We start from the raw sequence: 14,876 nt of genomic DNA, 5'->3' as shown, positions 1-14,876 counted from the left end.
ACACTTGTTCCAAAGTGCACATTTGTTTCTTTGAGTTTTTTGGTCACCTTATTCTCATTTCTCCTTGCCCCTTTTTAATCATACTAAAAATTTACTTAAATCATTATCTTGCAGTGTTGTGCTTTGGGTAGAAATGACCATGAACAACACATGCCTATAGATAGGTTTTCAGTGTTGCTGTTAGAGAGAAAGGCAGAGATGTCCCCTCACATAAGCATTGTACGATACTAGTTCTCTTGTTTTGCCACTTACTTGAATTGTTAATTGTTCAGACAACATGTGGTCTGAGGCCCCACCTTGCAGCTCCCAGCACTGTGGTTTCTCTTTCTCAGGACAGGACCGGGGAGTGCCTCAAGCGCACGGGAGCCAGCGTGGCCCTCACCTCCATCAGCAACGTCACAGCCTTCTTCATGGCCGCGTTGATCCCAATTCCTGCTCTGCGGGCATTCTCCCTGCAGGTGCGTCTCCAGGGACTGGGTCTGTGAGCACTGTGCTCCCAGGGAGCCTCCCAGGTCTCCTTTTCTCATGTGCTGACGGTCCTACACCATGAAGTAAAGAAGCAGGCCAGCGTTTGGGGCTCTCTTCTGGGGTGGATGCTTCTTTAAGCAATGACCCTGGCACTCCCTTTGAGACAAAGTTCTAGGGTTCTTTCTTTGCTTTCAAGCCCTGTAGCTCCAAAGCCCTGAGGCCTGGGCATCCTCATAACCTATTGCCTTGGGGAGTTGCCCTTTTCTTTAGAGTTAAACTAAAATGGTACCAGGCCACTCTGTGTGGGACGCCTAGAAGCACCTGCTCTAGATGAGCAGGAGCCCTTGGATTGGTCCCTGGTGCAGCCAGTTCTTAATCACCCCTGCTTCTAAATTCTGTGCTCGACTGCCCTCCCCTGCTGGCCATCCTATCTTGATTTCCCCGAAGGAAAGTGGAGAAAGTATTAGTCACTAAGTTGTGTTTTACTCTTTGTGACCCTATGGACTGTAGCCTGCCAGACTCTTCTGTCCATGAGATTCTCTAGGCAAGAATACTGGAGTGAGTAGCCATGCTCTCCTCCAGGAGATCTTCCTGACCCAGGGGTTGAACCCAGGTCTCCTGCATTGCGGGCAGATTCTTTGCCTTCTGAGCCACCAGGAAAGCCCTGATTTCCCTAAAGCAGCCCCCAACACAGAACAGACTCACTGACATGGGATGAGGTTGCAATGTAGCCCAGGCTAGGCGAGAACATAAAAAAACTGGGCATGAGATACTTCACCAGGTGGGGAGATATTGGCCAGTCTCTGCCTGGGGGAGTTCCTTGGTCCCTTGTTTGCTACCTTTCCTTCCTTGGTTCACCCCACAGTCTCTCCTGGTCCCTCTTCTCTTTCCTTTTGGTTCCCTACCCCATTCTCTCAAGCTGCCCCAAAAAACTCAGAATTCCTCTCCCTTTCTTATGCAAGTTTGTCCCTCTTTGTTCTGCTCCTTCCAAACCAGGCCCTTTCACACCTAGAGGCCTCTGAGATATTTTGCCAAGGAGCCAGCTGAGTTGTAAGAATGAAGAGTTCCCTCAACTGGGGATGCAGCTATGGTATGGGCATTGCTCTTCAGCTGTTCGAAACTCATGGGACAGCCTGAAATTGGTCAACACAGCAGATAAAGAAGGCTACTTGACCAGTTTGTGACATGGTCTTCCTCAAGGATCTTATTGAGGTTTTGTGAATTAAATTCAAATTTTAAAGCTTCAACTGTTGTCCAAGAAAGATTAAAGAAGCAGTGACTTTCCTTTCTCTCTGTCTCTTACAGTGCGGTAGTAACTCATGAGATGGCCAGGTTTTTAAAGGAAACATTTTGTTGCCAGTTTTTAAACTTTTGTTACATCCATCCAGCTTATTCATGCTGCTTTGCTCCTTTTAATCACCAAAAGGTTCTAAGGATTGTGACCAGGAGAAGAAATTGTCAAATCATAGATTAGGTTCTATTTATATTTTTATTAACACACTCAGCTCTTTTTTAGCCTTCAGATATGAATCTTATTTCACTAATCACCTATATAGGCTTAAGCAACTAGTGATCTTACTGGATGTGGACACTAGACTTGTTTAATATTTGGTATAAAATTTTGTACCCATCACTATGACCACCTGAACCCCGAAAAGAGAAATACTAAAAAAGGTTCTTTTCATTTTTATTATAAATATATAAAAACTAGAAGTAGTGAGTGAATAAATGAACAAAGTTAAATCTGAAAGTGGGACCAAAGTTCAAGGAAATGAAAATGTATCTAACTGCTCAATAATACGAAAGGTGAAATAACAGATGCCCACTAATAATTTTTTTTGGTATAGTTGAAGTTATAGGATGCCTTTTGCACAGGCATGCATGTGTGCAACACCCGTTGATAGCCTGCTCTTGTCTTGTATACAGCAGATTCTGGCATGAGAAATTGCTCTAGAGTCTTTTAACAGTGGGCCCCTCCCTCTTGCCTCTGTCCTTCTCTGCCTGCCTTTTCCCTCACTATTCTGGCTGCCTCACACTCCTTCTTTTCTTCTTGTCCCCCTCTCTCATTTTCTCCTGTTCTCTCTCAGTACAAACTGATGATTCATCAAGGCATACTCTTCTTTAATGATATCCTATGGTGTGGTGGTCTGAAAAGCTACATGAGTTTTCCTTACGCCTTTTAGAAAATCCAGTTCGCTAAGTTCTCCTAAGGTAAGCACCTTACTGAGATGAATTGAATGCTGTTGGTTTTGCACTTCTATTCCAGGGTACTGGAGTATCTAGAAAATTGCATCTACAGCTTCTAGGAATCTTCATTTATTAAAAAATGGCCTCCTGTGATACTGGTTCATTCTCTGTAAAAAAAAAAAAGAGAGAGAAAGGATGGAAAATGTAAGGAAAAAACCATGCCATGATTTTTGCAGTTAGCCATCAGAAATTTTGTGCTTGGTTCCCTTTAAAATGTATTGACATTTGAAATTGACCATTATATAATTTCTCTTTCCTTTAGTAACCATGTTAAGTTGAAACTTTGGTTATTCATTTGTATTTGTATTTTCAGAATGCTATAGGTTAAGCATCCAAAGGGACATATCCAAAACAGTTCTGTCCAGTAATAAACCGACATTTAGAATTTTTCCCTGTCGAACTTTTTCAATTTTGTAACCTTGTCAAAATAAATAGATTTTTTTTCCCCAAAGAAACCTCTTTGTCAGTCTTCACCATCTGTCCAAATGCCACCTCTATACCAGAAAGCAGTGGCACTGTCTAATTCTTTGAGAACCAATGCCGTGCACCAGGGTTTTGCTGGTAACTGAATGGTATTTGTTCTTCAATGAAAACGCCTGAAACAGGATGCCTTATTGTTCCAGATGGTAAGAGGGTTAGATGAGGGCCCCTCTAGGCAGGCCAGTTCCTCTCTGCTCTGCAAGTGTCTCAGTGGGGCCACCCATAGATGCTTTGCAGGGGAATGGGGCATTTCCTTTAAGCACAGCAATTAGAATTGATTGATGGTATAAAATCATCCCCATCAGCTTTTCAGATTTACCTAAAATTTCTTATACTGCTCTTTGCTGAAGTGGTGACACTCCTCTCTTACTGAGAAATTCTTGCGGTTGTTTTTACCATTTCTGTGCTCTTTAGAGGATATTGGAGTTCTACTACTTTCTCGTCAGAAAATACCCTACTTGTGTATTTAATAAGCTATTGGACAATAAGTTGAGATGGGAGGCTACCTTGGGTTTCTTCTTTCATTGCTCCATTTCCACCACAAAGAGACCCAAGCAAGATGCCCATCAAATTTCTTGGATGGATGAGGCTGGTATCAGATGCATCCCCAGCCACTGCAGAAAGCATCAGTGTTGTTCTGGCCACAACATCTGGGCCACCTGTATCATGTTCGTGTATATGAACTTTTTTCACAGTCTCTGCTCCCATCCCTAGGAACTTCTATTCAAAATGAGATACCCAGAGTTTCTTATTGTATTATACTCCTGAATTCTAAGCATGACTCTTAATAAAAAGAGAAGCTGAAAGGATCCAACCCCCAAGGTTGAGGTTTCCTGGAAAACCCTTGAGAATCAGACCCATTCTCCCCTCTGTTCTGATTGGTCAGGAATCCTACCCGCCACCCCCCCGCCACCACCATGTCTGTCCCCTGAGACAGAGACATCAAGCCTGAGTCTGAGTCCAGTTTACTGGGATCCTCAGGTAGGGGACCTTCCCCTGCACCACTGGTCTTTATTAGGTAATAGGGATGACAGCGGTACTAATGTCTGCCTCCTGGTTGCAGCAGGAATCAAATGGATCCTGTGTAACTTAGCTACCTGATCTCCCATCACTCCTGCCCCTTTCTCTTACTCTGATGGAATTTTAAACTTAGCAGTGCTTCATAGCTCCTAAACTCAGACACCACCTGTTGAATTTCCTCCACACATCCTTCCTCCCTGGTTTTCCCAAAATCCTTTTTTGTCTTCTCCATCTCCCAAGAAACCTTTCTTGACCACCCTCCCTACCCCCATGTGTACCCCCAACTGCATGTTCCCCCTTCTCTGAGCCACTCTGGAACTCTGGCCTGCTTTTATTACTACATTTATCAGCCTAAACTGTAATTTGTTTCTGGCTGTTTCTTTCCTTGAGAACAGGATTTTTGTCTTACTTATCTTTGTGTCTTCCATACCTAATATGGAGCCCTGACTTTTTAAATTATTTGCCTCTTAGATTAATCCTCTAGTCAAAATAGTGAGTTGCTTGTAACTTATTATCGAAAAAGCAAGAGAGTTCCAGAAGAACATCTATTTCTGCTTTATTGACTATGCCAAAGCCTTTGACTGTGTGGATCACAATAAACTGTGGAAAATTCTGAAAGGGATGGCAATACCAGACCATCTGACCTGTCTCTTGAGAAACCTGTATGCAGGTCAGGAAGCAACAGTTAGAACTGGACATGGAACAACAGACTGGCTCCAAATAGGAAAAGGAGTAGGTCAAGGCTGTATAGTGTCACCCTGCTTATTTAACTTATATGCAGAGTACATCATGAGAAATGCTGGGCTGGAAGAAACACAAGCTGGAATCAAGATTGCTGGGAGAAATTTCGATAACCTCAGATATGCAGATGACACCACCCTTATGGCAGAAAGCGAAGAAGAACTAAAGAGCCTCTTGATGAAAGTGAAAGAGGAGAGTGAAAAAGTTGACTTAAAGCTCAACATTCAGAAAACTAAGATCATGGCATCTGGTCCCATCACCTCATGGGAAATAGATGGGGAAACAGTGGAAACAGTGTCAGACTTTATTTTGGGGGGCTCCAAAATCACTGCTGATGGTGATTGCAGCCATGAAATTAAAAGACACTTACTCCTTGGAAGGAAGGTTATGGCCAACCTAGATAGCATATTTAAAAGCAGAGACATTACTCTGCCAACAAAAGTCCGTCTAGTCAAGGCTATGGTTTTTCCAGTAGTCATGTATGGATGTGAGAGTTAGACTGTGAAGAAAGCTGAGCGCCGCAGAATTGATGCTTTTGAACTGTGGTGTTGGAGAAGACTCTTGAGAGTCCCTTGGACTGCAAGGAGACCCAACCAGTCCATCCTAAAGGAGATCAGTCCTGGGTGTTCATTGGAAGGACTGATGTTGAAGCTGAAACTCCAATACTTTGGCCACCTCATGTGAAGAGTTGACTCATTGGAAAAGACCCTGATGCTGGGAAGGATTGGGGGCAGGAGGAGAAGGGGGCGACAGAGGATGAGATGGCTGGATGGCATCACCAACTCAATGGACATGGGTTTGGGTGGGCTCTGGGAGTTGGTCATGGACAGGGAGGCCTGGCGTGCTGCGATTTATGGGGTCGCAAAGAGTCGGACATGACTGAGCGACTGAACTGACCGTAACATGTTAGACAGGTCTTTAAAATACCTTATCACAGTGACCGGTTAACATGTTTCATATATTTTGAGTTGGTGAGGAGTTTTCAAGGCAGATTAAAAAAAGAGGGATTGGGTCATTTTTAGGAGACTTTTGGTTATTTTTTGGTTTTGTAGACTGGACAGAGTATTAATCATTGAAAAGGATCTCTCCAAAACTTGGGCTTGCATTTCACCTCAAGCATAAATTCAAAAATTACTATCCAAAGACGTTTGCAAAGTTCTCTGATATTGTTTCATACCACTTACAATCAAGTTTTCTTTTCTCACCCTGAGACATTTACCCAGTTTGAGATGGTTTTACAACTAAGCAGTTCTTTGAAAAACCTTATAAGAGGTTTTATTTTTCAAGCAAATTTCTGATGATTTCTTGGTTGCTTAGCATTCCACTCGCATTTTTTCATTGTGTTCCTTCTTTCCATGCCTTTCTGAATGGGAGAGCCTTTCAACTGTCCTCTGTTGACTTTCCCCTATTAACAGCCCAATTGTATAATTTTTACTAGGTCAGCAGGAGACTTGCCAAAGCACTACAGAATCTAGCCACATGTTTATTCTAGGTTATGGAGTGACTTTTGAATCTGTACTTATTTATTCTGCATACTAGAATCACACACAGGAATTTCTGCTTAACTCTCCTTGACCTTTTATGTTACTGTGCTCACAGACACCCCCAGGCTACTCCAGAGGCTATTTGGAATGTGCCTATTAAAAACCTCAGGGGATGTGTTTGAAATTTTATTTCATGTTTTAACGGTGACATTTTGATATACTCGATCCACTTTATATATAAAATTTCGAAGTGTAAAACCAGGGCTGCATGAACCTTAGGAACATTCTAAGAGAAAAATGTTTCTTTTTGTCTTAAAGTAAAATATCAAGTATATTCTTCGTTCTGCCTTTGTCATTTTGGTTTGGTTAGGTTGCTAAAAGATGTTAGTTTAGTTTAGTTCCTGTGTTTATACCCCATGGACTCATGGAATTATTAGAGATGGAAAAGATCAGAATGATGAGTCCCTCCTATTATAGTCAGATGGTGTCTTAGTGATGGATGAGAAGCAAAGTGATAAGAAATTCCAGCACCTATTTCGGGTTTAAATACCTCAGTAGGAAAGTGAAAGAAGGATGTTGTTTAAAGCATCTTTATTTTTTCAAAGCAGTCCTCTGACTGGGAGGAGATGTGTTAGTGACCTCTACTTTTTTTTTTTCCTCCCAGGCAGCTGTAGTAGTGGTGTTCAATTTTGCTATGGTTCTGCTGATTTTTCCTGCAATTCTCAGCATGGATTTGTATCGACGCGAGGACAGGAGATTGGATATTTTCTGCTGTTTTACAAGGTACATTTTCTGTCTGCTGTGGCCTTTATTTGTTGGGAACATAGTGGTAATATTTAGAAAACTTTTTAGTCTGTGCACTTGGAAGGAAGTGTAGTTAACAGTGTGCTGGACACGGGAGATGATGGGCAGAAGATGCTTCCTCGGGGACGTCAGAGTCACCGGGGCTCTCCCCTCCCTTGAGCATCCTCACAGCCCCAAGGTTGTTGTTAAACACGTGGTCATTGTTTATCACACACCAATGTTGCTGATCATTGGGAGTGTGTTGTATCTCTATGAATTAGGGCAGAACGATGGTTTAAAACCACCATCTGGAAAAAATATCACCCTTTGGGTGATTTGGTTTTTGAGTCTTTTTTAAAAGGAATTCTGCATTAAAGAGATTCATCAGCATGTAACTTGATTTTTCTCAGCCAGATTCAGGATCAACCATCCATTTGGCCTCCTTTGACTTACTTATGTCTCTGTCCAGATAGATAAACCAGATGATGTTTGTGGAGTTCAGTGATAACATTTTGTTCCTAAATCAAAACTATGTAAAGTGGGTAGTATCAGTCATTGGCAAAAATGAAGGCATTGTTTCCTTGTTTCAGTATCCCACTGCAATATAATTCCCCCTCTTTCAGCCCTTGTGTCAGCAGAGTGATTCAGGTTGAACCCCAGGCCTACACAGAGACTCACGATAACACCCGCTACAGCCCCCCACCCCCCTACAGCAGCCACAGCTTCGCCCATGAAACCCAGATCACCATGCAGTCCACGGTGCAGCTTCGCACAGAGTATGACCCCCACACGCACGTGTACTACACCACTGCCGAGCCACGCTCCGAGATCTCCGTGCAGCCCGTCACCATGGCTCAGGACACACTCAGCTGCCAGAGCCCCGAGAGCACCAGCTCCACAAGGGACCTGCTCTCCCAGTTCTCTGACTCCAGCCTCCACTGCCTTGAGCCCCCCTGTACCAGGTGGACACTCTCATCTTTTGCTGAGAAGCACTATGCTCCTTTCCTCTTAAAACCAAAAGCCAAGGTAATTACCAAAACAGAAGACTCTGTTCTTCAAAAAATAACAAAGCAGGTGCCTTTGAAATTCATTAGATTGCTTCTTCAGATGTGATATATTTCAGGCCTCCTAACGAGTCAGCCCATTTAAAGCTGGAGGCCATTTTAATGAGCTCATCTTCTACAGGCATGAATCTCTATGTGGCAAATGTTTCTTTCAAATTTACATCAACTCCTTGCGTTTTTAACATTTTATTCTTTGTAAGCTTGTTTTAAAATGCAGTTACCATGATTTTCTCTTTTTATTGCTCTGGAAAAACGACCCCTACATGCTGTTTCCAGGCAGTATTATGGTAAGAGTGAGGTATAAACCAAACAGCTCATCTTTGTCAAGAGAGAGTCGGTTATGTTCCTCTGGGTCTGATCTCGGGCCCCTTATTCTGTTGCAGGTCGTGGTGATCTTCCTTTTCCTGGGCCTGCTGGGGGTCAGCCTTTATGGGACCACCCGAGTGCGTGATGGGCTGGATCTTACAGACATTGTGCCTCGGGAAACTAGAGAATATGACTTTATTGCTGCACAGTTCAAATACTTTTCTTTCTACAACATGTATATAGTCACTCAGAAAGCAGATTACCCGAATATCCAGCACTTACTTTATGACCTTCATAAGAGTTTCAGTAATGTGAAGTATGTCATGCTGGAAGAAAATAAACAGCTTCCCAAAATGTGGCTGCACTACTTCAGAGACTGGCTGCAAGGTAAGATGCTGCTGGAGGGCACTCATCCTTCGTGAACATTCACCATTTGGTCTTTGGTGTGTTCGATTTCCACAGGTTCTCTTTGTTCACTTTACTCAAGTGTTAGATTATAATGTAACACTGACATGTTTCATTGAGTTCTAAGGATTGCTTAAAATTCTTATACAGACTCTGAGGCAGCTCCCAAATCTGGTTTTTACCTGTTAAACAATGCAAACAATTCAAATAGCCAATTCAGAAACTTCTGTAAGAATTTATGAGCACACAGTAGGAAATGGGAAAGTAGGTTATAAAATATGGAGCCTGGATGCTTCTAGTACTCTTTTTTTTTGAATGGTGGTTAGTTTGGTGACCAAGTGAAATTCAAATGTTGATGGAATTTCTAGGCTGACTCGCTGCCAGATCATAGCTTACTACACCAGTAGTTTGCATCATTGGAGAATATAATTTAAAATTCCATATTTTGACCATCTCTTGACTTGGCATATGAAATAAACTTAAATGCTCAATCACATCTGATAGTATATCATAAATAATCAATTCTGCTTTAAAATGTCTTTCTTAGCTTCTTACCTTGCCCTTAGAAACACTTCTAGGAAATAGTAGTAAACTGGAGAGAAAGAGGGCCTAAATTTGCTCCTGTTGACTGAATATGAATGTATTCAGTAATTCTAAGAACATCTGTTCATTTATTATGTGTTGACACATGCAAAGTGAAGTGGAGAATCAAGATAATTATACACACAATTCAAGGAAAAATACTCTTACTGAAATACCCAAATAATTATGGCCCCAACATTTTTTGGCTGAAGTTATCCAAATGATTGTCTTAATTTCCCACTTAATTAGGCTTGTTTAAACACAGATTTAAATGCCTTTTTTGGTCTTAAGTCAATACACTTGTATGTAAAGATTAAGCAGCCAATTTCCCTGTGAGTTTGCATGAAATGGTAAACAATGTGAATTTGACTGAAAATTGTTCAGTACAGATTCTAGCTTTGACTCATGTTCCCAGAATTTTGTTCTTGCGTGTATATCAGATTTGACCTGTTTCTGAGGAAGGCAAAGAGAACTACATGACATTAACATTATTTTTTAACATGCTCATGAGACTAACTTGAATTTGTTCCAGGTCTTATTTTTTACAGTAGTATGGGAAGCTGTGGATTTTTTCAGATAATGAATCAAAGTTGAGAGATTCCCTGCTTTTCATTTTTCCCCCTTTGGCCAAAGACATGCAAATAACTTGCCACAAATAACAAAGAGATCTGCAGAGCACTGCCAGTATCTGAGCGAAGAAGGGTTATTGTGGAACTGATTCCAGTGTCTTTGGCCATTCCTTTGGATGCTCAGTATGGCATGTTAGGCAGAGCTTGGGAAGGGGGCAGCAGGGCATTGTCTCCAGGCGGTGCAGAAAGCTAACCTTTTTATAGCGTATTATAAATTATCCTCATGCTTTCATCCCTTTAAAGACCTAAAGCATTTGGACTTGAGAATCTTTTTAAAAGGTGCGCTTGAATCCTGTTTTCATTGCTAAGTGAACAACACCCATCTAGACCAAGTAAGATCCATTCATGGCCCCTGATCTGGGTCCCAACCAGACCAGGTCTCTGCCTCTGACTCTGCCAAGGTCCAGCAGAGCACTGTACACAGAAGGCCAGATACTGGGACCACCAGCTGCCTAGACGCTTTTCGGGCCTTTTGTGTGGTTGATTTGGTCTTTGAACATTTATTTCCTCCGAGGAAGTAGTTGTCCTTAAAGCAGCTTTCCTTCAGAACATTTTGGGTAGTTATAAGTGATGGGACCCTCGTTAGAAAACCATGTCATCCCATCAGTCTATAGCAACATTCCAGTAGTCTTTTTGAGGGAGGAGGGGTTTACTCATAAAAATGTATAATCGAAATACAGAAAATATCTCAAATGTCACCTTTAAACATATATGCAAATGAGGTGACCTTGGTGATAAAACCATATTGTACAAATGGTGTTTGTTTATATTTCACACTGAATTTCACAAATAAAATTTAGATTAACATTTTCTTTTTAAGCTCTTGTATCAAAGAAAAATTGGCAGTAGGGATAATTAACTCAAAACTTCACACTAGGAAATAATTTCTGGTATAAAATATTTTAAATGAAAAAGTTCTAGCCAAAATTTCATGTTTTACTGTAAAATAAGTGAAACATCACAGTTCTCTCCTGCAGTGCATGTGTTGGAATATGAGGTGTTAGCCAAGAGAAGAAGAAAATTCCTGTTCCTTGTTTTGTGTCAAGATTGTATAATGTGTGTGCACTTAAGCCAAAACTTATTACTTGAGTTTTTTGATAATTAGTCAGAACATAATATACTAATTTTGAAAGAACTTAGCTTGTCTGTGAAGTCAGTGATTATTTCTCACTCATCCTAAAGCCCCAGCAGAGTGAATGGTGAGTAAAAGCCAGCAACATCAATGATGAGTTGAACTAAATAGCCAGTGGGGGTGACCTCCCCAAATCAGATCCTTCTTTCTTTGTCTCACTCGAGGGTGTCTTTGGAGTATAAATATCCGACAACCGTACTCAGATTTTTGGGGCCCCCTGTTTGCCACTTTATATCATTGGTGCTCATTTTTGAGGCTTCAACAAATGCTTCCTGGGCACTGCAGTGCATGCAGGGCAGTTCAAAGCATCTGTGGTTCATGCCAACTCTGGAAGAGGCTGCCTCTTCAAAAGTTAACTCCAGCACTTAGCTGCTGTGTGGCTTTCCTTACGTCACTTCACCATCCTAAGCCTCAGTTTTCTCATCTGTAAAATAATACCAGCAGGCTTAAAAACTCATGAGATTTTAAGAATTAAATGAGAGGTAATCAGTGTAAAATGCTTAGACAGCCCTGCACTCACTATAAGCCTGAGCTGCTCCTCAGGATTAGCAGGTCAAGAGGAAAGGGTTAAAGTGCCGTGGAAGCCACAAAGTGATGAAAATTCTATTATGGTGAGGAAACCAGAACAGGCCTCTTTTCTGGAGGGTTGTGGGGTAGAGGTGGTTTTTTTCTCTCCTGTTTGTTTTTTTCAAAAACCAAAAAAAAAAAAAAGGCTTTAGGTAATAAAATAACATCTGTTCAATACTGAGGGTTGTGTGCATGCCTTGCTATGAAAAACAGTCTGTGTGCGAGGGGAACACAGCCATTCCTGGTGGTCTCCCCACCCGGCCTTGCAGCCGCTCCATACTTCCCAAACAGGGCCTTCTTTCACCACGGAGCCTGCGGGCCTCATCCCCACATTGTTCCTGTGAAAACAACGCCTACAGCAAAGGTTTAGAGATCAGACAGGGAGGGACAGAGAGCGGGAGAGAGGGTCTGTGCTTTCCTCTTCCCTCAACTTCAACCCCCATTTTGAGCACTAAAAATGGAACTGGTTCTGTGTGTTGGGAGGAGTAGGGGGGGTGGGTGACTTTGAAGTGACTGAAGACCCTCCCTCAGTTCTTACTGACGACGTCTAACCTGTGCATGTGCAGCTTGTTCAAAAGATGTGCCTTCTTAGGGGCCAGGACTCTGGAGTTCTACGTGGGAGGTGATTTGGGGATGCAGAGCAACAAAAGGGGTGAGGGTGTCAGAGGAGACTGTGCGAGCCAGCAGTTGCTCAGCGCCTAAGGCCGGGTCACCAGGGCCCTGTTTTCTCTTCCAACACGCTTATCTCTTTACAGCTGTAGCCAAACCGTCAGGTCTGTAATGATGGTTTTGATTACAGAGGCCAAGCGCAGCTGTGTGTGGTGGGCTGGTGGGCTCGCCCATCCCCCAAGCCCACAAAGCTCTTTCCTTCCCCCTCCCCGGCCTTGCGGTTTGTCATCTGTTCTCACAGAGCCCCCTTGTATTGGCCTGTGGCTTCCTGTTCTCAATCTGATCCAAATTTACCCTGTGAGGTATTTCCCTGCACACATGCACACACAAGATCCGTCCACCCCCTCCTCCACACCCCCTCTTCAAGGAAGGGTGGCAAAGAGGAAGAGAACAGTCGAGAGTGAATAGGTGTTGGCTGTGATCTTTACACAACCTGGCAGCCGATCCCACAGCTTGTGTTAGCTCCACAAGTCGAACAGATGGAACAAATTGACAGAATCATGTTCACTCACCCTGGGCTGGAGAAGCAACTCAGTTGCTGTTTGAAGTTGGGGGTTTGAATGTGTTTTTCCTGCTCTGAATGGAACTTCTGGTTGTATTGAAGAACCCATGGCTTAGTACCTAATGTGTAACAAAACAGTGTTTGAGCCTAGTGTGTCTTCCTCACCCAGCTTTCTCTTGCTTTCTTGTGACCTGGGGGAGAAGAAGGGGCGTTTGGGGTTAAAACATGTGTATTTGTTTCCTAGAAATGAATATTCCCTCCCTTCTGCCTTTTGAAGCAGTGATTGTCAGCAACCTGAAGTTCATTCATGAAACACATGAGCATCACGTGAAATCAAGAATAAGCAGAAGACAGAGTGCTTGGAGTTGACGGCAGACACTCCCCTGTCCGCAGTCCACCCCATTAGGACCAGGATCAGTCTGGTTAAGAGTTATAATGTATTACACATGTTTGCCTTTTCTAGGACTTCAGGATGCATTTGACAGTGACTGGGAAACTGGGAAAATCATGCCAAACAATTACAAAAATGGATCAGATGATGGAGTCCTTGCCTACAAACTCCTGGTACAAACCGGCAGCCGTGATAAGCCCATTGACATCAGTCAGGTACTCTCACTGCCTTATACCTTGGGAGCTTCGGAGAGGGTTGTTGAGCAGGGCTTTGGGGCTTTTTATCCCACTGGATAATTGTGCGGCTGCGGGCAATCCAGAGCGCCTCACCTTGCTCATCTGTCAAATGGGGACAAGTGTGTTACTTATCTTCAGAGCAGTTGTCAGAACAAAGTATAGTTCAGGCAGTGCAGATTCTTTCTGATGTTAGACATACTGTGTTGCATTGTTCTCTTTTGAATTCTAGTCCTTGTCACCATGTCAGTCTTGGTTATATTCAAACTTGGAAAGGTGAGTCAGTTGGGTAGCAGAATTTGAAAGAATAGAAGTTGGGGTGATGGATGGGTTAGGAGAGGTTACTGGCAGAATGGGAAGATTTGTTTGTTGGGTTTGATTCCTTTGGGTCACTGTGGCTTGAGGGGTAGAGGAAGACAGACAGATCGCTCTGTCATGAGTGAGGCAGACAGAAATGCAGATCTTTGAACTCTCCATGGAGTCACTGTTGTGCTCACCCCCGAAGAAAGAAGAGCTGTTTCTGTTTGGTAATCATATTCTCCAGCTGCATTTGTCTCTTGGCTGTGACACTTGGATTCCAGTATATCCCCTCTGATGCCTTGGGCAGGCTGGTGAGGGCATTTGGACCCTTCACATTTCAGAGGAGTCCAGCCCCACTCCTGGCTTCCCCAGGCCCTCCTCCCTCTGTTCTTTGTAGCTTACTTGCTTCACCTTCAGGCAGAAAACCGTCATGCTAATGATCTTCCCAGCAGCTCTGTTTATTGTCTCCCCATTTTTGCTGGCATTAAAGGTGACAGATTTACAAAGTACATTGTTCAGAGTTATTATGGAGTGTGAACTTAGTGCTTTATGGCCGCATGCGGCATGCTTGTCAGGTTTGACAAGGATGCAGGCAGAGGAGTCTGTCTGAGAGATGGCAGGGGGATGCTGGGGGCTGGGTTGGTTTTAGGGACCAGGGACACCGTGAAACAAATGTGATTGGGTCAGGCCGCCAGACATCATTTCCTCTGCCTGGGAGGGAGAAAAGCGTGCTGTGTGCACGGAGGCCGTGTGAGCTGTACTATGTAATTCCAGAGACGGCTTGAAGACATACAGTTGTTACATATCCTGTGGATTAATTGAATCCAGATCTCTAAAATTTAGTTCTCTCACTCTCCTCCACTTTCTTCCTTT

General features: G+C 43.0%; 1 protein-coding gene across 5 annotated transcripts in view; it reads left to right on the top strand.

Annotated features, from left to right (window-relative positions):
• Positions 1–14,876, top strand: part of PTCH1 (patched 1) — a 71,185-nt gene that overhangs the window by 38,731 nt on the left and 17,578 nt on the right. For all 5 annotated transcript variants that reach the window (XR_014062853.1, XM_081522829.1, XM_081522819.1 and 2 more), the window contains 5 exons: positions 333–458; positions 7,105–7,223; positions 7,847–8,249; positions 8,671–8,980; positions 13,543–13,685. Coding sequence is in view for 4 of the 5 variants with exons in the window: in XM_081522829.1 (XP_081378955.1) it covers positions 333–458; positions 7,105–7,223; positions 7,847–8,249; positions 8,671–8,980; positions 13,543–13,685 (1,101 nt within the window). In the remaining variant the exon portion in view is untranslated. The remainder of the gene's footprint in view (positions 1–332; positions 459–7,104; positions 7,224–7,846; positions 8,250–8,670; positions 8,981–13,542; positions 13,686–14,876) is intronic.

Source organism: Giraffa tippelskirchi, chromosome 1 (assembly GCF_054371585.1).
Source record: "Giraffa tippelskirchi isolate mGirTip1 chromosome 1, T2T-mGirTip1v1.2.pri, whole genome shotgun sequence".
Taxonomy (NCBI): domain Eukaryota; kingdom Metazoa; phylum Chordata; class Mammalia; order Artiodactyla; family Giraffidae; genus Giraffa; species Giraffa tippelskirchi.
This window is presented reverse-complemented; position numbering and strand designations above follow the sequence as displayed.